At 48.3% G+C, this 25,828-nt stretch overlaps 1 protein-coding gene across 8 annotated transcripts in view; it reads right to left on the reverse strand.

Moving 5' to 3' along the window:
• Positions 1-7,447: 7,447 nt before the first annotated feature.
• The window catches only part of LOC125621757 (uncharacterized), a 48,544-nt gene continuing 30,163 nt past the window's right edge, over positions 7,448-25,828 (reverse strand). For 3 of the 8 annotated variants that reach the window (XM_048819003.2, XM_048819002.2, XM_048819001.2), the window contains exon 4: positions 7,448-18,003. In XM_048819003.2, coding sequence (XP_048674960.1) covers positions 15,740-18,003 — 2,264 coding nt within the window. In that variant the 3' untranslated portion in view covers positions 7,448-15,739. The remainder of the gene's footprint in view (positions 18,004-25,828) is intronic. The other 5 variants (XM_075119413.1, XM_075119412.1, XM_048819005.2 and 2 more) reach the window with 2 other exon arrangements.

The raw sequence follows: 25,828 nt of genomic DNA on the forward strand, positions 1-25,828 counted from the left end.
GATGAGCTGCATGCCATTTTAGGGGGTTCAGCCACCACTACCCCAGCCGTGTTGTTTGACTCCTTCAATGGAGATGGAGGCAATACGGAAGCAGGTTTTGGGGACGAAGAAGATGATGATGATGAGGAGGTTGTAGATAGCTCACAGCAAGCAAGCGGAGAAACCGGTTTTCCCGACAGCCAGGAACTGTTTCTCACCCTAGACCTGGAGCCAGTACCCCCCGAACCCACCCAAGGCTGCCTCCTGGACCCAGCAGGCGGAGAAGGGACCTCTGGTGAGTGTACCTTTTAAAATACTATACATGGTTTAAAAGCAAGCATGTGAAAGGATTACTTTGCCCTGGCATTTGCGGTTCTCCTAGATGTAGTCCTAAAGCCTTTGCAAAAGGTTTCTGGGGAGGGCAGCCTTATTGCGTCCTTCATGGTAGGACACTTTACCACTCCAGGCCAGTAACACGTACTCGGGAATCATTGTAGAACAAAGCATTGCAGTGTATGTTTGCTGGCATTCAAACAACATCCGTTCTTTATCTCTCTGTGTTATCCTCAGGAGAGTGAGATATAATTCATGGTCACCTGGTTGAAATAGAGTGCTTTTCTTCAGGGGACACTCAGAGGAGCCCATTCCTGCTGGGCTGTTTGCCTGTGGCTAAACAGAAATGTTCCCCGCTGTTAGCCACAGGGAGGGGGGAAGGTTGAGGGGGTAGTCACGCGGTGGGAGGAGGCAAAATGCGACCTTGTAACGAAAGCACATGTGCTATGTATGTAATGTTAACAGCAAGGTTTACCCTGAAAGACTGTAGCCACTGTTTTATAAAATGTGTCTTTTTAAATACCGCTGTCCCTTTTTTTTTCTCCACCAGCTGCATGTGTTTCAATGATCACAGGATCTTCTCCTTCCCAGAGGCTAGTGAAGCTTAGAAAGAAAAAAAAACGCACTCGCGATGAAATGTTCTCCGAGTTCATGCTGTCCTCCCACACTGACACAGCACAGACGAATGTGTGGAGGCAAATAATGTCAGAGTGCAGGAAAGCACAAAATGACCGGGAGGAGAGGTGGCGGGCTGAAGAGAGTAAGTGGCGGGCTGAAGACAGGGCTGAAGCTCAAATGTGGCGGCAGCGTGATGAGAGGAGGCAGGATTCAATGCTGAGGCTGCTGCAGGACCAAACCAGTATGCTCCAGTGTATGGTTGAGCTGCAGCAAAGGCAGCTGGAGCACAGACTGCCACTGCTGCCCCTCTGTAACCAACCGCCCTCCTCCCCAAGTTCCATAGCCTCCACACCCAGACGCCCAAGAACGCGGTGGGGGGGCCTCCGGCCAACCAGCCGCTCCACCACAGAGGATTGCCCAAAAAAAAGAAGGCTGTCATTCAATAAATTTTAAAGTTGTAAACTTTTAAAGTGCTGTGCTTAAAGTGCTGTGTGGCATTTTCCTTCCCTCCTCCACCACCCCTCCTGGGATACCTTGGTAGTCATCCCCCTATTTGTGTGATGAATGAATAAAGAATGCATGAATGTGAAGCAACAATGACTTTATTGCCTCTGCAAGCGGTGATTGAAGGGAGGAGGGGCGGGTGGTTAGCTTACAGGGAAGTAGAGTGAACCAAGGGGCGGGGGGTTTCATCAAGGAGAAACAAAGAGAACTTTCACACCATAGCCTGGCCAGTCATGAAACTGGTTTTCAAAGCTTCTCTGATGCGTACCGCGCCCTCCTGTGCTCTTCTAACCGCCCTGGTGTCTGGCTGCGCGTAACCAGCAGCCAGGCGATTTGCCTCAACCTCCCACCCCGCCATAAACGTCTCCCCCTTACTCTCACAGATATTGTGGAGCACACAGCAAGCAGTAATAACAGTGGGAATATTGGTTTCGCTGAGGTCTAAGCGAGTCAGTAAACTGCGCCAGCGCGCCTTTAAACGTCCAAATGCACATTCTACCACCATTCTGCACTTGCTCAGCCTGTAGTTGAACAGCTCCTGACTACTGTCCAGGCTGCCTGTGTACGGCTTCATGAGCCATGGCATTAAGGGGTAGGCTGGGTCCCCAAGGATACATATAGGCATTTCAACATCCCCAACAGTTATTTTCTGGTCTGGGAATAAAGTCCCTTCCTGCAGCTTTTGAAACAGACCAGAGTTCCTGAAGATGCGAGCATCATGCACCTTTCCCGGCCATCCCACGTTAATGTTGGTGAAACGTCCCTTGTGATCCACCAGAGCTTGCAGCACTATCGAAAAGTACCCCTTGCGGCTTATGTACTCGGCGGCTTGGTGCTCCGGTGCCAAGATAGGGATATGGGTTCCGTCTATAGCCCCACCACAGTTAGGGAATCCCATTGCAGCAAAGCCATCCACTATGACCTGCACATTTCCCAGCGTCACTACCCTTGATATAAGCAGATCTTCGTGGGCTACTTGCATCACAGCAGCCCCCACAGTAGATTTGCCCACTCCAAATTGATTCCCAACTGACTGGTAGCTGTCTGGCGTTGCAAGCTTCCACAGGGCTATCGCCACTCGCTTCTCAACTGTGAGGGCTGCTCTCATCTTGGTATTCATGCGCCTCAGGGCAGGGGAAAGCAAGTCACAAAGTTCCATGAAAGTGCCCTTACGCATGCGAAAGTTTCGCAGCCACTGGGAATCATCCCAGACCTGCAACACTATGCGGTCCCACCAGTCTGTGCTTGTTTCCCGAGCCCAGAATCGGCGTTCCACAGCATGAACCTGCCCCATTAGCACCATGATGCATGCATTGTCAGGGCCCATGCTTTCAGAGAAATCTGTGTCCATGTCCTGATCACTCACGGGACCGCGCTGACATCGCCTCCTCGCCCGGTATCGCTTTGCCAGGTTCCGGTGCTGCATATACTGCTGGATAATGCGTGTGGTGTTTAATGTGCTCCTAATTGCCAAAGTGAGCTGAGCGGCCTCCATGCTTGCCTTGGTATGGCGTCCGCACAGAAAAAAGGCGCAGAACGATTGTCTGCCGTTGCTCTGACGGAGGGAGGGGCGACTGACGACACGGCTTACAGGGTTGGCTTCAGGGAGCTAAAATCAACAAAGGGGGTGCCTGTACATCAAGGAGTATTTCAGGCAGGACTTCACGGAGGGTTCCAATAAGAAATGGTGCACCTAAGTTATTGTCCTTATTGGAACAAGGAGGTTAGCCTGGCCTCTGACTGATACATGCCTAGATTTACCTCGCTGCACCTTCTCTGTGAGTGACTGCAGTGTGACCTAGAGGAATGAGTCCCCTAGACAGGGGAAGAGGCAAATGAGTACAAAACAAATCTGGTCTATTTCTTGTTTTGACCCACTCCATCTATCTTTTACATCTTTGGCTGGCAGCAGACGGTGCAGAAGGACTGCATGCCATCCACATCTCATGGCTGCTCGGCAGAAGATGGTACAGTACGACTGCTAGCAGTCCGTATCGCCTGCCCGCTCACCATAAGACGGTTCAATAGGACTGACTGCAGGCAGGACTAAAGAGAATGACCTGGTCAAGTCACTCCAAATTTAGTCCCTGCGCCCATGTCTGCCCAGGCGCTCCCAGCCGACGTGGCCAGGAGCACCTCGGACATGACGATGACGGCTACCAGTCGTACTGTACCGTCTGCTGCCACAAGGCAAGGGGTTGCTGCTACTGTGTAGCAATGCCGTACCGCGTCTGCCAGCACCCAAGAGACATAGGGTGACGGTTACCTCAGCGGGCTCCATGCTTGCAGTGGTATGGCGTCTGCACAGGTAACTCAGGAAAAAAGGCGCGAAATGATTGTCTGCCCTTGCTTTCACGGAGGGAGGGAGGGAACGGGGGCCTGACGATATGTACCCAGAACCACCCGCGACAATGTTTTAGCCCCATCAGGCATTGGGATCTCAACCCAGAATTCCAATGGGCAGCGGAGACTGCAGGAACTGTGGGATAGCTACCCACAGTGCAACGCTCCGGAAGTCGACTCTAGCCTCGGTACTGTGGAAGCGCTCCGCCGAGTTAATGCACTTAATGCACTTAGAGCATTTTCTGTGGGGACACACACACTCGAATATATAAAACCGATTTCTAAAAAACTGACTTCTATAAATTCGACCTTATTCCGTAGTGTAGACATACCCTTAGAATCATGAACTCTATCATTTCATGATCACTTTCACCCAAGCTGCCTTCCACCTTTAAATTCTCAACCATTTTCTCCTTTGTCAGAATCAAATCTAGAACAGCCTCTCCCTTAGTTGGTTTCTCCACCTTCTGGAATAAAAAAAGTTGTCTCCAATGCATTCCAAGAACTGGCTGGATAATCTGTGCTCTGCTGTATTATTTTCTCAACAGATGTCTGGGTAGCTGAAATCCCCCATCACCACCAACTCTTGTGCTTTGGATTATTTTGCTAGTTTAAAAAAAGCCTCATCCACCTCTTCTTCCTGGTTAGAGTAGACTTCCTGAACAAGCTGTACCCTTCTATACCAATATTCTAGTCGTAAATTATCATCTGTGATGCCAATTATGTCCTAAATATGATTCTTCACTAGTATTTCTAGTTCTTCCTGTTCATTCTCCATACTTCTTGCATTAGTACACAGACATCTAAGATGTTCATTAGATTTCCCCTCTATCTTGCCTTGTCTCTCCTTTATCCCTGCTGTGATTGCCCATGTTCCCCCCAGATTTTATATTTTCACTTAGGTCTCCATGTTCTAGACTTACGTGCGGGCTTTTGTCTCCTGCACCCATCAAACCCAGTTTACAGCTAGGTTAGCCAGTCTGTATGTGAAGATACTCTTCCCCTTCCTTGATAGAAGAACTCCGTCACTGCTCAGCCGTCCTTCTTTTCGGAACAGCATCCAACGGTCGAGGAATCTGAAGCCCTTCTGGCAATACCATCCATGCAGCCATGCATTCATCTCCAGTATGTGTTTGTGTGTGCCTGGGGCCCTACCCCTGACTGGAATGGTCAATCAAAACACCACCTGTGCCAGCAATCTGGTTTGGTTTTGGTTTAGGTGAAGCCCACACTTCCTGTCTAGGCTCCTCCTTTCCCAAAAGGCTCACCAGTCCTCTTCTCAATACCATTGTCTCAACCATACATTGAGATTCAGCAGTTCTGCTGTCTAACTGGCCCTGCTCATGGAACTGGAATGAGAATGCTACATGGAGGTCCTGGACTTTAATCTCTTACGTACCAGCCTAAATCTGGCCTACAGGGCATCTATCCTATCTTTCCCAATGTCATTGGTACCTACATGTACCACAACCACTGGCTCCTCCCCAGCACTGCACATAAGTCTGTCTAGATGTCTCAAAAGGTCTGCACCCTTCGCACCCAGCAAAGAAATCACCATGCAGTTCTCCTGGTCATTACAAACTCAGCCAGGGGTGAAAGCAGGCTGGTACAGCGTGCTGGTAAGAAGCTGGTACTGGCCCCATGCAGCTGATGTTAAAGCGCTGCCGCGTGTCACTGCCCCTTTTGCCCACCCCTGTCGGCAGCCCTGCCGGTAGGGGCAAAACAGGCAGCTGACCCAGGGCTCCCGGCTGCCACCGCTGCAACCAGAGCCACGGGCCCTTTTAAATCACCGCCGGAGCCCCACGCAGCGCAGGCCAGGCAGCGCGGATGGGCTGGCTGGGGAAGGCCGACCCCCAGCCCCACCCCTTCCGCCTGATGTCAGGCCCCTGTACTGGTGTTTATTTTTAATAATAATAATATTATTATTATTATTACTTTCACCCCTGAACTCAGCTATATATATTTCTAATAACCAAATCCCCCATTACTATTACCTGTCTCTTCCTAAAAACTCACTGTGAGAGGGTACCATGACATCATCTGGAAGGGGGGTCCCAACTATAGGTTCATTTTCCTCCGCTCAAGCTTGGTGTTCTCCTTCTCCAAGACCTTCGTTCTCCTCAACATCGCAGCAACTGTCAGACTGGGGGTGGGAACCACTGTACTGCATCCGGAAAGTTTCATCAATGTACTTCTCTATCACCCTTGGCTCCTCCAGTTCAGCCACTCCGGCCTCGAGCCCATACTTGGTCTTTGAGGGCCATGAATTGCTTGCACTGAATGCACACATACACCACCTGCTCACAAGGCAGAGCATCTTACATGTTGCACTCAGGACAATAAATTGGATAGCCCCCGCTCTGCTGCTGGACTTCTGCCTGCATCACTTTTATTCTTGCAGGGGTTTTTGTTTGCTTTGTTTTTGTTTTTGTTTTGTTGATGGGGATTATTATCCTATGGTTAGGGTATGTTTGTTAAGTGTACCTGCCTCTCCCTCGCCCAACTCCCTCACAAAACGCCCCTGTTTGCTAGCTCCTCTTGCCACTTAGGAGCTGTTTTTTTAAACCTCTTTCTCCCTGAGTTATCCCTGAACCCTTGTCAAGGAATCCTAAATGGATTAGGGATACCATGCTAGATCCTCAGTAGCAAACTCTCAGCCTAGCCCAGCCACTGGCCGCTTAGCTCCGCACACAGTCCTCACTATAAACTACAATCAAGCCAAAAAATGGGTAGCAAGCAAGCGCACAACAGTCAAACTAACAACCAACATACTCACCCCAAGGGGGTCACACAGTCACTGCTCCTTCACCCAGAGAACTCCCTCGCCAAACTCCCCTGATAGCTCCTGTTTGCTAGATCACTTTGCAAAATCTTGACCTTAATCTCTCTGGGTCTGTGTGGAATGAAGACAATGATTCCCTGCCTCTCAGGGATGCTGTGAGCATAAATCCATGACTATTTGGGAGGCGCTCAGATACTACAGTGACTCTTAGATTGTAAGACCAGAAGGGATCATGTAGTGTGACCTCCCACATAACATGGGCCACAAAGCAGCTGCTGGAATCACGTGATTATGTGAGAATCTCAGCTTTCATTATCCCCACCCCCACCAAGTTTCTAGCCCTCCTGGTTACAGAGAAAAGCCTGAAATGCGAACCCAGGGCATCTACAAGCTTCAGAAACCAGGATACAATGAGAAAGAACCCAAGGTTTGTACAGCGCCTAACACTATGGGGTCCTGGTCCTTGACTGGGGCTCCTAAGACCTACCATAATATACCAAATAAATAGCAATAAATATGTGCAGTACCTGGCACAATGGAGTCCAGCCCCATGACTACAGCTCCTAGGCACTACCATAACAAAGCAATTCATAGTAATAAGATTTATTGTTTTGTAAAACACATGATAATTTTTTGAGGCCTGACTGCTGGTTTTTTAACACATCCAGTTGGCAGTACTGCTAACTGATTTTTCCCAATTTTGGCTGGGATTTCAGTGCCTAAATCCTATTGAATGTTGGGCTCCTCAATCCCAGCCATTAACTTCTCTTTCCCCTAATTCAAATGGAATGATCATCTTCAAGAGACTTTTTGGAAAGCTCCATGTCACTTTGGTAAAGGCCAGTTTCTCCTGGTCTTTCCCACGAAAGGACTCGAGATGCTATGCTGTTGGGATAACTAAGTTCTAATTTATTACTACTCATTGAAAGAAAGAGAATAAAATAAAATAAAATAAAAACGGAGCCATCGTGACAACTCAATGCACAAAAATTTCAATCCAGTACATTGCATTTCAAAAAAACAAATGGGCACGTTGCTGTTCACAAGCAGTAAAACATTTCCAAGCTGATCAGAAAGTACAGGCAATCAGAGAGACAGTGGGCGCCAGTTACAAAAGCAAATGAGCAGATACAAGAAAATATATAAATCTCAGTTAAACTGTAGTTAAGTAATTACCATCTAATATTTTAGCATTAACTTCTTGTCGGCTGGCAGCCACTCTCACAGGCAGGGGGCAGGTTTCAGCATCTCTGATCCTAGCTGAGGCTTTTATCCCCTCTGGGTATGAGTGCAGCGGAGAGTCATTCTCTGGTTAAGTCTCTGTCATCCCCACCCAGCACTCTGTGGCAGATGGGATGGAAGATGCCCAGCTGAATGTCAAGGTCTTCTTCTCCCTCTGGCCTCAGCAATGTGGGTCAGGAAGGGTTCAGGCCTGACCAGGGGGATCATCTCCCCAGATTCCTTCTTGAATAATACAAAGACCTTCACCTGGAAGAGGTGGGGCCTGGGGTAGGATCAGGACCAGATACATTTGTGTCTCTGTCCCTCAGGGAGATTGTCCTTTTACTTGGAGCTGGTCCAAGGCAGGTCCACCTGCGAGGAGGCACTGAGCTCTCTGTCATGCAGTTATTACAATGCAGAGCCCCAGCCTACACTCTGGAGCTAGGAGAGGTCTTTGTGGAGCTGTGTGCCCCAGTAATTTCCTGCAGCCGCAGGTTCCACAGGTTAATCACATGCTGCAATAAGGATTCTTCCATGAATAGAATCTCTCATCCCACGCTCATGAGTGTTACTCACACCTATTTCCTCCATCCCCCCCATCTTCTCTCCTCTGACTCCCTTATTTCCCCTGCTGGATAGGTTGGGCCCAGTAGGTCCCATGAACCGATGATTTAAGAGTTTCTCCCTTTATCTTGTTTGAGTCACTGCTACAGGGAAACTCCCCAAGTCAAGTCTGAGCAGGAGATGGGACAGAAGGGAAGAAACTGTGCATGGGGAAGTGGAGGGAGGCAGGGTTGGGGGCAGAGAGGGAGAATGATATAGGGGCAGCATTTCTCCAATCCTGCCCCTTCCCCCTCATTCTGTAACCTCCCAACATTTGATCCTCCACAACCAGAGCTCCCTCCCTCTCTAGTTCCCATCCCCGCATTACCAAACATTCAATCCCATTTCTATCCATCCCAAAGCTGCCTCCCACTCTGGTTCTCATCCCCCCATCCTCAAACACTCGACCTCCCACCCCCCTCCACACACACACGGAGCTCCCTTCAACCTCAGTCCCCATCCATTTCTCTCAAAAGAGCCAGGGGCTACCCTTTAGGAGGAGACCCACCAGACGTCCTGGAAGAATTTGGAAGAAAAGGGGTTATGAAGACACGTCCACTTCCTCACCGTCTTCCCAGAAACAGATCCAGGCAATGGACATGTTAAGAGACAGAAGGCCACTGGGTCTCAGGTGCTCTTGGGAAGGTGTGATATGCCCGACATCCCTGTTCCCAGGCTCGAAGATGAGGGAGACATAGCGAGGGCTGGGGTTCTCCGTTCCTCTTCTGCTGGACCCAGCAGTGGGAGTAGTGTGGACCGCAGGGCATGGGGAGGGGATCTTCAGCCAGGGGCAGGAAGCTACAGGAGGATGGTTCTCTCTCTTTCACCCACCTGAGGTCTGCTAGGCTGGGTGGAGTCAGAGGATCACCTGCTGATGCCCCCTGAATCCAGAGACAGACAGCTGGGTACTTATGCCTCTGATATGCACTGCAGCCAGCCCTCACCAGGGCATCTATAGGGTCTCTCTCCAGTGCAGAGTCTCTGGTGCATAACAAGGAGTGAGTTCTCACCCAAGCTTTCCCCTTCAGTCAGGTCACTTATAAGGGTGTCTCTCCAGAGCGGATCCTCTGATGTGACGCAAGCCCTGAGCTCCGGCCACAGCTGGGCATTTATAATGGTTCTCTCTCCTGCATGGTATCTGATAGGCCATAAACTTCTCCTCCACCACCACCACAGTCAGGGCACTTACAGTCTCTGTTTGTTCTACATCAAGCGGCTAGCATGTGCTCTTGCCCCACAGAACACAGAAAAAGACACGGTCCCTGCTTTAAGGAGCTTACAACCTAAGAGACAAAGAGAAGACAGCAGCTCAGACACAGGAAGCAGAGAAAGAGGGAAATTTGGCCCTGAGCCCAGAGCTTGCCAGAGGTCCACGAACAAACTGGTGCTTGGACCTCTGGCAGGCCTTGGGTCCAGTATCTCCCCGCTTGACTAGTCACTGGAGCGTAACAGAGCAGGGCAGCGTTTGTTATTAACAAGTAAATAAGTCAAGTTTTTGCAGGTAGCGGAATAGCACAGCTGCACTTCGCAGGGATCTGAAGAAGAAGAGAGGGCAGGACCCTGCTCCACCAGCATGGGGAGGTGTTCCCACTGTAGCATCCATTCCCAGCATCATGACAGAACGCTGGGACAAATCCAGGGGGAGCTGCCAAGCACCAGTGTATCTGCAGGGTTTCTTCTAGCACCCATCACGGTGGTATAATTACAGGTGCTTGGACCTCTGGCAGGCCTTGGAGCCAGTACCTCCTGCTTGACTACTAACTGGAGTGTCACAGAGCATAGCAGCGTTTGTTATTAACAAGTTAATAAGTCAAGCTTTTGCAGGTAGCGGAATAGCACAGCTGCACTTCGCAGGGATCTGAAAAAGAAGAGAGGGCAGGACCCTGCTCCACCAGCATGGGGAGGTGTTCCTGCCGTAGCATCCATTCCCAGCATCATGACAGAACGCTGGGCCAAATCCAGGGGGAGCTGCCAAGCACCAGTGTATCTGCAGGGTTTTATCTGGCACCCATCGCGATGGTATCATTGCAGGTGCTCAGGATCACTTCAGGTCTGGCCCAACATGCTCTGAAATTGAGCTAGGCGGCCAGGTCTCTTCCCCCAGAACTTCTATGAACCTGCAAACAGTTTCCTCAGCCAGTTCCTCAGCTGGTTTAATTCGCATAGCTCCCGTTAAGTCAATGCTGCTCTGCCAGGTTCCAGCAGCTGAGGATCTGTCCCTAAAACTTTATTACTCCCACACTGACTATGAATGCCAGTAAAGATCTGCATGAGAGCAGCTGCCTGTGTATGGGGTTCCCCAGGTGCTTATTCTGCCAGCACTAATTACATGAGTAGTCCCGTGGGAGTCACTGGGCTTGATCCTCAGCTCTGATGCATCAGTTTTACATCAGTGTAACTTCAGTGGGGTTACATCTGATTTACACCAGGGTGAGCGAGAGGGGAACCCGCCCCCAGGACTCCAGTGGGTAATTCCCAATATTTAACACCCACATTTGTACAGGTGTAAATAGCTCCACCAGATGGGAGAAAGGCAGTCAGCAGTCATACCCTGATCCTGCAAACACTCACACACACAAGCAACTCTGTTCACGGTCCCAGTCAGCTTAACGGGGTGACCCAGGTGAGTAAAGTTTACAGTCTCTCTCCAGATATCCAGACTCCATCCACACCCACCCCTGGCTGTTGCTCAGGTCCCTTGGAGCTGCTACTCCAACCTCTGTGCTAGAGCAGCAGGCAGCCCCTTTGCACTAACTCCAGTGTGCCTTCCCACAAAGAGATCAGGGACACCAGCTTACTCAATGTGGTTTTCTGTCCCGCTCTAGAGGTGGATCACATACAGATGTAGGAGCTGCTGCAGCCTTCTGTTCAGCTATCAAAGCCAATTCTTTTAGCTCTGGCAGCACAGCTTTCAGCTCATGCTTTGAGAACCAGAGGCTCAGGGTTCCAGCTGCTGACATCTCATCCAGGGGCCTCACGTTACAACTTGCATGCCTGCAGGGTTGCAGAGCTCAGTGACCCCATATCAGGGATGAATTTCACCCCATGTGTATGAGCGTTTACAGGGTTCGGGCTATATCAGCATCTGCAGTGGCCATAGGTTTCACTAGACACCAATGCCTCCATGCCTTTCGGATCATCAGCTGCGCGCCTGATTCCTCTCATTTATTGTTTCCTCCTTTCCACATTGTCTATTGTTTTGTTTCAGTTGCTTTTATATGATTCGAACCATTGCCTAAAATATTCTCTATTAGTTTTAAAATTTTTTATTCCTTTCTCTGTTTTTATCTTGAACCATTGCCTTGTTTCTATTTAATACACGTTTTCTTTAATTTTCCTCTTCTTGTTGTACGTAATCAGAGTTTAAGGCTAGAAAGGATGACTGAATAATCTAGTCTGACCTCCTGTACATCACAGGCCACCAGCACCCACACGCTAAACCCAACAAAGCCTTTCCTATTTTTTATAACTTTTTAACCTTTTACAGTTTCCTCTTTTTTTTTTTTTTTTCATTTTTTAAAATCTATTTTCTTAGACTCAAACATTTCAAATTTCATTTTTAATACCGTCCAATTCTGGTTTTTATTTCTATTTTAAACCTTTCAGTTACTTTTAATTGTTTAACCCCTTCCAATTCCTTTCTTTAACATTTAATCCTTTCCTAATTTCTTTTAATTTTAACCATTTACAGTTGTATATATATTTTTCAACTCTTCCCTATTTTCTTTTTTAAAACTTTAACCTTTCTTATTTTCTATTTTTTAGGTTTTTTTTTCTTTAACCCTTTTTTGTTTTCTTCTTTTCTGATTTTCTTTTAAACTCTTTAGCATTTTTCAGTTGTGGTTAACCCTATCCTTTTCCACTGGTTTTCCAGAAACATCTTTTAACTCTTTGCATTTTTCTTGAATTATTACGATTATTGGGTTTATTCATTTAGGCCCTCAGCCTGCAAACACTGATGCTCATGCTTAGCTTTATGCACTGAGAATCACTCTGCTGATTTCAATGGGACTGTATCAATTAAGCATGTGCTTATATGTTGCAGGATGGGGGCTTTAACCCTTTCCTACTTTCTTGTTTAACTTTTATCCAATGCCCGGATACGCTCCTCTGTTCCCTCCCTATTACACCTTCCAATAAGGAACACAATGGAGAAAATGGGATATGGCCTCTCAGCTAGCATAACCTGGTGTTTGCCCCATTGATGCAGATTTGCACTAACTCAGGCTCTGGCCCAACAGCTGAAGGCCACAGTGGGCACGATTAGGCAGGGGGATGTAGGCAGGAAGATGGAACGAGGGAGTGGGGTGTAGGAGGAGATAAGATCCGAGATGCAGGCTGGAGCAGCCTCATGCAGCCTTGGAGGGGAGGATGAGGGACCTAGCTCAGCAAAGCGCTTGAGTCCCAATGAAATCAATGCTGAAATGGGACAGTCTGTGGGATCAGATGCGAGGGCTACAATACTGCTGCAGGAAGAAGCAAGGATTGGAATCTGGGAGGCGGGTGGTATAGTTGGAGCAGAGAGCGAGGAAGATGGTCAGCGTGGACTGAAGGGATGTGAAGTGGGAAGCAAGGAGGCTGGAAGGCAGTAGGGTGCAGTGGTCATGTTGAGACTGGGCCAGGGAGCAGTGGGAAAGAAAGGAAGGTGCTGTAAGAGGAAGAACTGTTGGGAGCTGAAGACAGCCAGGATGGGGTAGAAGGGAATGGAGAGATTGGAGTCTGCGATAATTCTGAGGGGGTGACTCTAGGCAGACAGGAGGACAGTGGAATTGCCAACAGAGGCAGAGAAAACAGGCTAAGGACAGAGCGGGAGGGAAGTCAGGGAGCTGGGATCCTGCTGCGCTGGAGTGAATGCTGGAAAGCCGATGGAAGGAATACGGAGGGATTCTCTACACTTGAAATGCTACAGCAGTGCAGCTATACCACTTCAGTGTAGACACCACCTGCGCTGACGGAAGGGGTTCTCCCATCAGGGTAGGCAATCCACCTCCCTGAGAGATGGTAGCTAGGTCGATTGAAGAATTCTTCCATCAACCTAGTGCTGTCTACACTGGGGGTTAGGTCAGCTTAACTACGTCGCTCCAGAGTGCGGATTTTTCACACTCTTGAGCAATATAGCTGGATCGATCAAACTTTTTAGTATAGACCAGTCCAGGAGAGAGCTAGAGAAAGAGAAATCAAGAACTGAAAGGAGATGGGGACAGATCAAAGGATGAGCAAATGGAACTGGGGTTCAGAAGAGAATTGGGGCAGCATGGGTGGGGGACAGAGGACTCCTACCAGATGGCACTGATTTCTTTCCCTTATCTGAAGTACTTAGCAAAGTTCTGGATGGAGAGAGAGAGAGAGAGAGAGAGAGAGAGGAGAAGGCAGTTGGAATATTGATCAGGACTGAAAGCAGAGGCAGGTCAAGAGGCTTTCAATGTAGCTGGTAGAATTTTTTCATTGTGAATAATATTTGTTTTGATTTTAGCTTTCTTCTGTGAATTGGTTGTTCACAAACCAGTCCTGATTCCTACCAATAGATTTATGGAGCCAGTTCTTGAGCTGTCATAAACTGATACCGCTCCATTATTTACCCCAACAAAGACTAGCTGAACACCAGGGCCAATGATTTGTAAATATCAGCAGAATAACCTACGTGAACAATTTATATTCTATGGATTGTTTGCCAGTTGCCTAATTTGACTATACACTACTTTTATGTGTGTCTTTTGTGCCATTGGTCACCTAAGTCACTTGGTATTGTTTCTGCTTCCTGATTGGATGAGTGAAACTTTTGTAAAAAAGGATATCACACTTTCCAGTGAATATTTTCGAACACACACATATGAATATGAAAATTTGTGGAAAAGTTCTGGATTTGTGAACATTTTCACAAATAAGTTGTAGGCACCTCCAATTAATAAAATTGGCTGAAACTTTTTTTTTAACTGTGAACATTTCAAAAGTATTTTTGTTCTTTTGCTTTTAAAAACAGTTATTGATCATTTTCATTTTTTCTAAATTTTCAGAATTTTTTTATAGATTAGTCTTCATTTTTGAAAATCATAATTTTAGAAAATGGAATGTTTGAATCTGAAATGAAAATTTTTTGACAATGAAAGATTTTTTTTGATTTTGAATAATTACCAGCATTTTACTAAGCCCACCAGTCAAAATTGGCAATGGAAATAAAACAAAATGGAAACCGAAAATGTGAAAAAGTGAAGAAAAAAAAACTCACATCAAAGAACAAGAGTCTAAAATATTTGCAACATTTCTGTAAAAAACAAAATTGAAAAATTTGAAAAAAACAAAAACCCAAATGATTTTGCAAAAATGTTCATTTTTGAAAAAGGACATGTTTTGTCAAAAAATATTTTCTTTAAAAAACCCCTCAAAAACACTGAACAGCTCAACTTGTGAATAACAGTAACATAGAATAATATGATCCCACAAAAGGGAGCAAAATAGAATTTAGCCCATTTGAACACAAACATATTCACAAATCACTTTCTCAGTTGTTCACCTAGCTCTAGGCTATCATCAGGGAGAAGCAGCACTGGACGGTACCTAGACTGAGGGATGGGTGATGGGCAGAGTTAGGCAAGGAAGATAGTAGAAGAGAATAAGTATTAACCTTCAGTGGAGGAAATATGCATCATCATAGGATATTCTCCAGAGTCCCCCTGCAGCAAGGGAGTTGGAATAGAAGTATAAGCCAGGGTGTGGTGATATAGACAAGAAAGGTTGGACGTGCGAGGGATTCCATGGCTAATGGATTGTAAATAATGAATCTCACACCTCCCAGTGTGAATTTGTAGCGAGATGAGAAAGGGGCTGAGAACATCAAGGAAGGCATAGACAGGAGATCATGGGAGGAACATCAAGCTGGGTAGGCAGTATGCAGGAAGAAGGCTGTATGGAAAGAGGTAACTTGATTACTGGGGAATAAGAATTCAGAGCCCAAGAGGGGCCAGAAAGGGAACAGGGTGTGGCGAGGACCAGGTCAAAAGAGAGTCAAGGAAACTGATCCAGTGCTGCGAGTCAGATGAGGATGTTGGGGACAGGAAGCAAGATGCAGTCATGTTGGATAGGTCACCAGCACGGAAGCTGGAGGCACCAAGAACGGAGGAGCCAGGCATGTGAAGGGCAAGGAGAGGGGAGAGAAGAGGTGGATGGTGTGAATTTCGAAGGACGAGAAGGAATGGGGAAGGAGGAAAGAGTAGGAAGCCAACTGCACAGCCCAGGCAGCAGGCAGAGTGAGAGGGGTAGCAAAAGGCAGGGCAGAGGGGGCAGATAGGGAGGAGGTGAAGAGGGAGGCAGGCGAGAATTAGGGGGAGCAACGGGGAACGGAGAGGCTGCGGGGGGCGGTTAGTTTATTAGTGACGGGGCCGGGGCCCCGGACGGAGCAGGCGAGGGGAAGGAAGGGTGGGGGAAGGCGCGGGATGGGAAGGACAGGGCCCAGGGCAGATCCAGCGGGTTGTTGGAGAGGGCGGGGATGGAGATGGGCGAGGGAGAGGAAGGGAAAGAGGGCAGGGCGGGGAGGGGGGTGGAGGAGGTGCCCAGTGGGGACGAGAAGGAGGCAGAGGAGAAGGCGGAGGAGGCCTGCAGGGGGTTGCTGGCAGCGGCAGCGACGGAGTTCTTGGAGGCGGAGAGCAGTGAGGGCTTGTCGCCGGCGTGGGTGCGCTGGTGCCGGTTGAGGTGGGAGCTGCGGCTGAAGCACTTCCCGCACTCGGGGCACTTGTAGGGCTTCTCGCCGGTGTGCACGCGCTGGTGGATGGTGAGCTCTGAGCGCTGGATGAAGCTCTTGCCGCACTCGGAGCACTGGTAGGGCTTCTCGCCCAGGTGGATGCGCTGGTGCTTGATGAGGTTGGAGCTGACGCTGAAGCACTTCCCGCAGACGTTGCACTTGTAGGGCTTCTCCCCGGTGTGCATGCGCCGGTGCTTGGTCAGGTCCGACTTCTGGATGAAACCCTTCCCGCAGTCGGGGCACTTGTAGGGCTTCTCGCCCAGGTGGGTGCGCTGGTGCTTGATGAGGTTGGAGCGGACGCTGAAGCTCTTCCCGCAGTCCCCGCACTTGTAGGGCTTCTCGCCGGTGTGCATGCGCCGGTGCTTCACCAGGGCCGAGTTCTGCCCAAAGCTCTTGCCGCACTCGGGGCAGGTGTAGGGCTTCTCGCCCGTCTGCGTGCCCTGGTGCTTGACGTTCTCTGCCCGGTAGGTGAAGCTCTTCCCGCACTCCGTGCACTTGTGGGTCCTCTCCGCCACGGGGGCAGGCCTGGCGCGGGAGCCCCACAGGAAGCTCTTCCCGCAGTCAGTGCACTTGCAGGGACGCTCCCCACTCAGCACGCGGCGCCGCTTGGCGCTGGCCAGGAAGCTCTTCCCGCAGTCAGTGCACTGGCAGGGCTGCTCCGAGCCCAGGTGCACCCGCTGGTGCCGTTCCAGGTGGGAGCTCTGTGAGAAGCTCTTGCCGCAGTCCTCACAGCGGTAGGGCTTCTCGCCCATGTGGATGCGCCGGTGCCGGTCCAGGTGGGAGCTCCAGGCGAAGCTCTTGCCGCAGTCACTGCACTGGTAGGGCTTGCCGGCTGCATGGCTCCGCTGGTGCTGCAGCAGAGAGGCACTCAGCCCGAAGCTCTTACCGCACTGCTCGCACTTGTAGGGCTTGTCGCCCGCATGGGAACGCCGGTGCTTGGCCAACGTGGCGCTCTTGTTGAAGCCCTTGCCACATTCAGGGCACTGGTAGGGTTTTTCGGCAGCGGCAGCTCCTCCTGCTCCACGCTGGGGCTTGGTGCCGTTGGAGCCGACGCAGCGACCGCAATCAGTGCACTTGCAGGCCTTCTCCCCACCCAGGTGGGTGCGACGGTGGCGGTCCAAGTGGGAGCTCCAACTGAAGCTCTTCCCACACTCGGGGCAGGTGTAGGGCTTCTCGCCGGTGTGGATGCGCCGGTGGCGCTCCAGGTGTGAGTTCCAGTTGAAGCCCTTGCCGCACTCGTCGCACTTGTAAGGCTTCTCCTCCAGGTGCAGCTTCTGGTGCTTGACCAGGCTGGTGCTGGCACTGAAGCTTTTGCCGCAGACGTTGCACTGGCAGGGCTTGACGCCACCAGTGTGGACCCGCTGGTGCTGGATGAAGGCTGAGCCCACGCTGAAGCTCTTGCCGCAGTCGGCGCACTTGTAGGGCTTCTCACTGGCGTGGCGGCGCTGGTGGGTGATGAGGGTGGAGCTGAGCCGGAAGCACTTGCCACACTCGTTGCACTTGTAGGGCTTCTCGGCACTGCGCAACCGCGGGCGCTTGTTGAAGCCCGAGCCGAAGCCCAGGCTCTTGCCGCAGTCATGGCACCGGCTGTGCCCCAGCAGGCTCCTCTGGTGGAACTTCTTGAAGCCACGGTGAGCGGATTTTCCCTGCCTCTTGCCTGAAGGTTTCCTTGGCTGCCCTTCCACCTTCTGCGGGCCCTCGCCAGCCTTCCCCACATCAGCGCTCTGGGGAGCACTCCCCTTCGACTTGCCCGGCATCGTCCCCTGGGTGTCCACCTTCTCAAGGCCTCCCTGCTGAGCATCCTCCTCCTCATTCTCACTCACCATCCCATCATCTGCTGGAACAACGAGAGAATCCAGTAACTCCCTGGGTCTAGGAAAGGAAACTTTGGAGAAGGGAATTGGAGAGGGTCTGTCACATATTCAAATACCCATCAACACAACGGAACAGATCAGGAGCCGGCTCTGCCAGACTGCTCCCGTTGCCCCCTCCCATCCCCTGAGACCCTCCCTCCCCCGCAGCTCCCACCCACTGCTTCCCCTCACCTAGCCACCCGCCTCATGACCCGTAATGTCCATTGCAGCAGCCTTTGAGAAACAGGGCCAGATTCTCATAGCTTTACTGAGTAGCACCTTATGCTGCGAACAGTCCCATTAACATTTATGAATCTATGAAGTCAAGACCAGAATGGCCCAATAAATCAGAGAGTCATAGATTCCAAGGCCAGAATGGACCATTGTGATAATCTAGGTTCATCTCCTGTAGAACACAGGCCAGAGAACTTCCCCAAGATACTTCCTAGAGCAGACCTTTTAGAAAAATACCCAATCTTGATTCAAAAATTGTCAGTGATGGACAGTCCACTGCAATCCTTGGTAAATTGTTCCAATGGCTAATTACTCTTACAGTTAAAAATATATGCCTTATTTCCAGTCTGAATCTGTCTAGCTTCATCTCCCATCCATTGGATCGTGTTAGACCTTTCTCTGCTACACTGAAGAGCCCGTTATTAAATATGTTCCCCATGTAGGTACTTATAGACCGATCAAGTCACTCCTTAACCTTCTCTTTGTTAAGCTAAATAGCTTGTGCTCCTTGAGTCTATCACTATCAGGCAGGTTTTCTAATCCTTTGACCATTCTTGTGGCTCTTCTCTGAATCCTCTCCAATTTATCAACATCCTTCTTGAATTGTGGGCACCAGAATTGGACACAGTATTCCAGCGGTGTTTTCACCAGTGCCAAATACAGAGGTAAAATAACCTCTCTACTCTACTTGAGATTCCCCTGTTTATGCATCCAAGGACTGCATTAGCCCTTTTGGCTACAGCTTCACACTTGGAACTCATGTTCAGCTGATTACCCACCATGACCTCCAAGTCCTTTTCAAGATCACTGCTTCCCAAGATTGAGTCCCCCATCCTGTAAGTATGACCTGCATTCTTTGTTCCTAGATGTATACACTTACATTTAGCCATATTATAACACACAGTTTGCTTGCGCATACATTCATAGATGTTAAGGCCAGAAGGGCCCATTAAATCATCTAGTATGATCTCCTGTATAATTCCACCCAATTACCCCTGTACTGAATCCTATAACAATTTCACTGGGATCGCTCATGGAGTAAGGTACCATTCAATGTAAGTGTATCATAATCTAGCCCCAAATTCCTGCCACCCAAACTAGCTAGCAGCTCCACTCCTCACCAAAAGCACTGATTAAAGCACATCTGGAGTTTCTATGCCCAGTGATTTTGGATTCACAGGGCTTAACACCAGAAGGGACCGTTGTGATCATCTAGTCTAAACTCTCGTAATATAGGATGGAGGATTTCATCCAGTGATTGCTGTGTCTGGCCCAATCATATATGATGAGATAAATCAAGAGTAGAAAAATGTTGAAGGACTGAGATCACTTCATTTTCTGAATCAGATTGCCCCAATGAGTTCCCATTTTTGTCTCAGATTGTCCAGAGATTTTTCTACTTGGGCATAAGATCACTTGTATGAAATTCCAGAAGGATCGGTTTAGTCCAGGTGAAGTTAGAGAGTGAGACTAAAATAAGGCTCATTTCACTGAGGCGAGAGTCCCTTCATTGTTAAGTTTGCAACCAGCTTGTATTGTAAGTAGGAAATTCCAATGGAAATTGCGAAAATGAAATATGGAACTATTGTGGAATGGAATGGGATGAGGAACAACTTCCAATTTGCTGAAATTCTCCCCTTTTTTCCTGCCGTTTTCTGGACAGCTCTGGTGGAGCTGTGTGATTTTGCTGGGCACAAACAAACCTTAGCCCTTTCCAAAATTTTCTAAAGGAGCCATTTTTAGTTTTTTCCTGTCAGAAAGTACATATGAAATATTTCAGGAATGCACCGTGTGCCAAGGAGAATTAACTCAAATCATGTGGAAGCAAAAGGAATTTTGATTTACGAGAGGGATCAAAATCACCCTTAGCAATGGGACTGTGGTTGCAACCTTTCCTATGAAGAGACTGTCCTCTTTCTGAGTTAAACACACGCCAACCGAACCAGGGTGAGAACCCCAGCTCCAGAGGTTCTACAAACACAGGCATGTCAGCTATAAAGGAAGAATCCTGCTACATACAGAAATACCTTTGTTTTGTTTAAAAGAAAAGGAGTACTTGTGGCACCTTAGAGACTAACAAATTTATTTGAGCATAAGCTTTCAAGAGCTACAGCTCACTTCATCAGATGCATTCAGTGGAAAATACAGTGGGGAGATTTATATACATAGAGAACATGAAACAATGGGTGTTACCATACACACTGTAACGAGAGTGATCATTTAAGGTGAGCTATTACCAGCAGGAGAGCGGGGGGGGAACCTTTTGTAGTGATAATCAACGTGGGCCATTTCCAGCAGTTGACAAGAACGTATGAGGAACAGTGGGGGGGGAGAAATAAGCATGGGGAAATAGTTTTACTTTGTGTAATGACCCATCCACTCCCAGTCTCTATTCAAGCCTAAGTTAATTGTATCCAGTTTGCAAATTAATTCCAATTCACCAGTCTCTCGTTGGAGTCTGTTTTTGAAGTTCTTTTGTCAAAGAATTTCAACTTTTAGGTCTGTAATCGAGTGACCAAAGAGATTGAAGTGTTCTCCAACTGGTTTTTGAATGTTATAATTCTTGACATCTTATCTGTGTCCATTTATTCTTTTACGTAGAGACTGTCCAGTTTGACCAATGTACATGGCAGAGGGGCATTGCTGGCACATGATGGCATATATCACATTGGTAGATGTGCAGGTGAACGAGCCTCTGATAGTGTGGCTGATGTAATTAGGCCCAAGGATGGTGTCCCCTGAATAGATATGTGGACACAGTTGGCAACGGTCTTTGTTGCAAGGAATTGCACCATGATTTCAACAATTTCCATCCCACCATCAACCTCAGCCTGGACCAGTCCACACAAGAGATCCACTTCCTGGACACTATGGTGCTAATAAGCGATGGTCACATAAACATCACCCTATACCGGAAACCTACTGACCGCTATTCCTATCTACATGCCTCCAGCTTTCATCCAGACCACACCACATGATCCATTGTCTACAGCCAAGCTCTACGATACAACCACATTTGTTCCAATTCCTCAGTCAGAGGTAAACACCTACAAGATCTCTATCAAGCATTCTTACAACTACAATACCCACCTGCTGAAGTGAAGAAACAGTCTCACAGAGCCAGAAGAGTACCCAGAAGTCACCTACTACAGGACAAGCCCAACAAAGAAAATAACAGAACGCCACTAGCCATCACCTTCAGCCCCCAACTAAAACCTCCCCAACACATCATCAAGGATCTACAACCTATCCTGAAGAACGACCCATCACTCTCACAGATCTTGGGAGACAGGCCAGTCCTTGCTTACAGACAGCCCCCCAGCCTGAAGCAAATACTCATCAGCAACTACATACCACACAACAGAACCACTAACCCAGGAACCTATCCTTGCAACAAAGCCCGTTGCCAACTCTGTCCACATATCTATTCAGGGGACACCATCATAAGGCCTAATCACATCAGCCACACTGTCAGAGGCTCGTTCACCTGCACATCTACCAATGTGATATATGCCATCATTTGCCAGCAATGCCCCTCTGCCATGTATATTGGTCAAACTGGACAGTCTCTACGTAAAAGAATAAATGGACACAGATCAGACGTCAAGAATTATAACATTCAAAAACCAGCTGGAGAACACTTCAATCTCTTTGGTCACTCGATTACAGACCTAAAAGTTGCAATTCTTCAACAAAAAAACTTCAAAAATAAACTCCCACGAGAGACTGCTGAATTGGAATTGATTTGCAAACTGGATACAATTAACTTAGGCCTGAATAGAGACTAGGAGTGGATGGGTCATTACACAAAGTAAAACTATTTCCCCATGTTTATTTCCCCCACACACACTGTTCCTCAGACGTTCTTGTCAACTGCTGGAAATGGCCCACCTTGATTATCACTACAAAAGCCCCCCCTCCCCGCCCCCCCCGCTCTCCTGCTGGTAATAGCTCACCTTAAGTGATCACTCTCATTACAGTGTGTATGGTAACATCCATTGTTTCATGTTCTCCATGTATATAAATCTCCCCACTGTATTTTCCACTGAATGCATTCAATGAAGTGAGCTGTAGCTCACGAAAGCTTATGCTCAAATAAATTGGTTAGTCTCTAAGGTGCCACAAGTACTCCTTTTCTTTTTGCGAATACAGACTAACACGGCTGCTACTCTGAATCTTTTGTTTCCTTTGTAAGCTTAAACCAGGTGATAGAGGGTAGTATTCTAGCACACAAATAGAAAGACCCTGATCTTGCAAACATGTATGCACTTGCTTAACTTTAAGCACTTGAGTAGCCCCACCACAAAAATAAAAGTATTTGCAGAGAAACAGCCATAGTGCTCAATCTCACTCTCACCAAAATTAATGGCAAAAACCTCCCCATAATGTTAATGAGAGCATGAGTGAGCCTCTCACTGCTGACAACAGAAACCCTCAACTCTTGAAAGGCAGCACGATGTGGTGCAAAAGGCACAGGACAGGCAGGCAGGGCTCTCCTGGGTTCTAGTCCTAGCTCTGTGGGCGGTGAGTTGCTGCACCTCTCTCTCCCCTCCCAGCCTTTGTCTGTTTAGACTATAAATGTCTCTCACTATAGAATGTCTCCATGGCAGCCAGAGGTGTGACAGCAGCTCAACTAGACATACCCATGCTGGCTTTAATCTCACCCGCATGGCTAAAAATGAAGACACAGCAGCATGGGCTTTACAAGCAATGTACTAGCGTTGTTAATCCACGCTGGGGTCTGTGCTGACCTGGCTTTACTACTATTTTTAGCCGTGCTAGCTAGGTTAAAGCTAGTGCAGGTATGCTACCTGTACTGCAGTCGCAACTCTGATTGCAATGTGTGTGTATACAGCACCTGGCACAATGCAGCCCTCTTCTCAGTTGGTAAAACAGACTGTGTTCCCATTTTCCACCAGGCCTGGAGAACCAGCAGCCGAGAAGTTAATGTAAATGTACCACTAACAGGCTCTGATCTCACAGCAGATTCAAGCATGTCTTATCATAATGGAAAGACAAGGTGGGCGAGGTAATATCTTGTATTGGACCAACTTCTGTTGGTGAAAGAGACAAACTTTTGAATTTTCACAGACCTGAAGAAAACCTCTGTGTAGTCCAAGAGCTTTTCTCTCTCCCCAACAGAAGTCGGTCCAATAAAAGATATCACCTCATCCACCTTGTCTCTCCAATATCCTGGGATCCACAAGACTACAACACTGTAATGATAAACTAAGCTCAACTTCAAAGAAGAGCTAGCAGAGCCATGTCCCGTTTGAGGCCTGTGGCTGCTGGATTTTATCCATACAGGTTGAAATCCACCCCCATGCAGAGGAAGAGCACATCACGGCCATGCCACGCTCGAGTGGTGCCTAGGCTTTGGGATGGCCCTCCGCCCAGGGGCACATAGGGCTCTGAGAGGGAAAGGAGCACGGGCTCTGCCAGACTGGCCCATCTGCACTGTAACAAAGCGGCAGGATGAACCGGTTACAGAAAGAGAGCCAGGTGCCAGCTGAGGCCTCTGGCAATATCGACAGGCTGCAGCTGCCATGGTTACCATGTGGCAAGAGCACAAACTGAGCCTGTCACAGAGTGCTTGCAAACCCAGCTGATGGGGGCAATGCGGACGGAGTGCAAGAGGCAGGATTGTGAAGTGACACAGAGCAAGAGGCTCGCCTCCAGCAACAGCCTAACCCAGGGGAATTCCGCCCTGCCTGAGCCCAGCATGCGTAGAGCAGGTAAAGGAGTAGAGAAAGAAGGGGCAACAGGAAGGATGGCATTGTAATCATAGCCTAGCCTTCAGGAGAGCTAGATTCAAGTGCCAGCTCTGTCACAGACCTGCTCACTGCCCCTTCATCTCTCTGGGCCTCAGCTCTCCACCTGTAATGATACATCCTTTGTGGGACTTCTTCAGTGAGACTGTAAGACCCTTAGGATAGAAACGATATCTCTGCAGTGCCCAGCACAAAGAGGTTCTGATATTGGATGGGATATCTAGGCAATAATGGCATATGAATAGTTTTTAATAGTGGCAGTTTGTAGCCTAAGCCACAAAGCAATAGTGAAAGTCCAGATGTGTGCAGGCCATAGAAAGCTAGATGGAGTCATAAAAGGAGAAAGGTGCATTGCCATGCCATGGGTGAGATCCTGTAAATGAAGTCCCACACTGTCTTCCCAGTGCATCCTAACAAAGACTGTGTCTGTACTACAGACTTCCACTGGCATTGCTATGACAGTCAGGGGCGTGAAGAGGTGTGATCGCTGACCAGCAGGGCTGTGCTGGCAAAAGTCTGTCATGTGGACACAGCTACACAAACAAAAGTGCAGTTTTACTGGTATTGCTTGTTTTCACTCATGAGGGTTGGACAGTGCATATCTTAGCCAGGATAGCTGGGTCCACATTAAGAGCACTTTTGCAAATATAGTACATCCGTATTCCTAAATTGATAAAGCGCATCTAGTATAGGCATAGCCAAAGAGTTAACGAAGTAAGCACAAAGATAGAAAGAGAGTTATAAGAGGAATTCAGAGACAGGACTGCCTTCTGTAATCACACCAGACTCAGATGAACAAGGAATGTGGAATCTCCTCTGAAGCAGGAAGTCGGGGCAGATGGGTTAACGCATTTCATTGTAGCGATGATACAGAAAGGCAAAGACCCAAGGAGAGGGATGTAAATGCTTGCAAAATAGCAAATCAGAACCTATCTGCAAACAAAGGGGAGATGACAGCTTGCAAAAGAACCTTCAGCCAGATCCTCAGCTGGTGTAAATTGGCAAAGCGCCACTGACTTCAAATTAAAGTTTGGCTTCAGCAGAGCTACAGCGATGGGCACCAGCTGGGGTGCTGGCAGAGCTACACCATCACTTGCAGACATATTTTCCAGTGAGGGAGTTTGTTCAGGCCCATTAGAAACTGCAGACTATGTGGAATGCTGAAGCGCACCAACCAAGACACGTTACTATGCTAGCTAATTTTCAGAGCTATTCCAGCTTTGTTCACCTTTGCACAAGGAAGACACAGTGTATCAGTGAATTAAAAACTGCAGAGAGAATTTCAGAGTAGAATATGTCAGTTGAATGGAAATGTACTTATCTCAAAAGAAAAGCACTTTATTTAGCATAGTGTTTCTCAACCTTGCTGATACCAGGGACTGGCTTGCTGCCTTCCTAAACTGTGTCAGGGAGATCTCAGGGACTGGCACCTGTCCACGGACCAGTCACAGAAAAGCATTGATTTCGCACATAGTTGATGCTGTAGAATGATTTGCTCTGCCTAGCACATATGTGAAAATCTCATCTATTAAAAAGGAAAAACAAAAAAACCCCACCCAACTTGCCCCAAAGTATCTAAGGATGTCAGAAAAATGGTGTGTTTCACTGTATTTGATGAGAACTGGCACTTGACTGAGTGGTTAAAGACTGGATTGCCATGTGTTTGCACAAAGGGGGCAGAGGGCCGGCTGCATGATCAACCTTCACTTGGGCAATTCCTGACTTTCGACTACTTAGCGCAACACCATTAAAGGGATCCATGAAAACAGCCCCAAGAGGGCTCATATTTATGGTGTCCATGATTTCTCAGATGAAATCTGTTGAGCTAAAGTTATTAAAAATGAGTTCAGGG

Source organism: Caretta caretta, chromosome 14, assembly GCF_965140235.1.
Source record: "Caretta caretta isolate rCarCar2 chromosome 14, rCarCar1.hap1, whole genome shotgun sequence".
Taxonomy (NCBI): Eukaryota; Metazoa; Chordata; order Testudines; family Cheloniidae; genus Caretta; species Caretta caretta.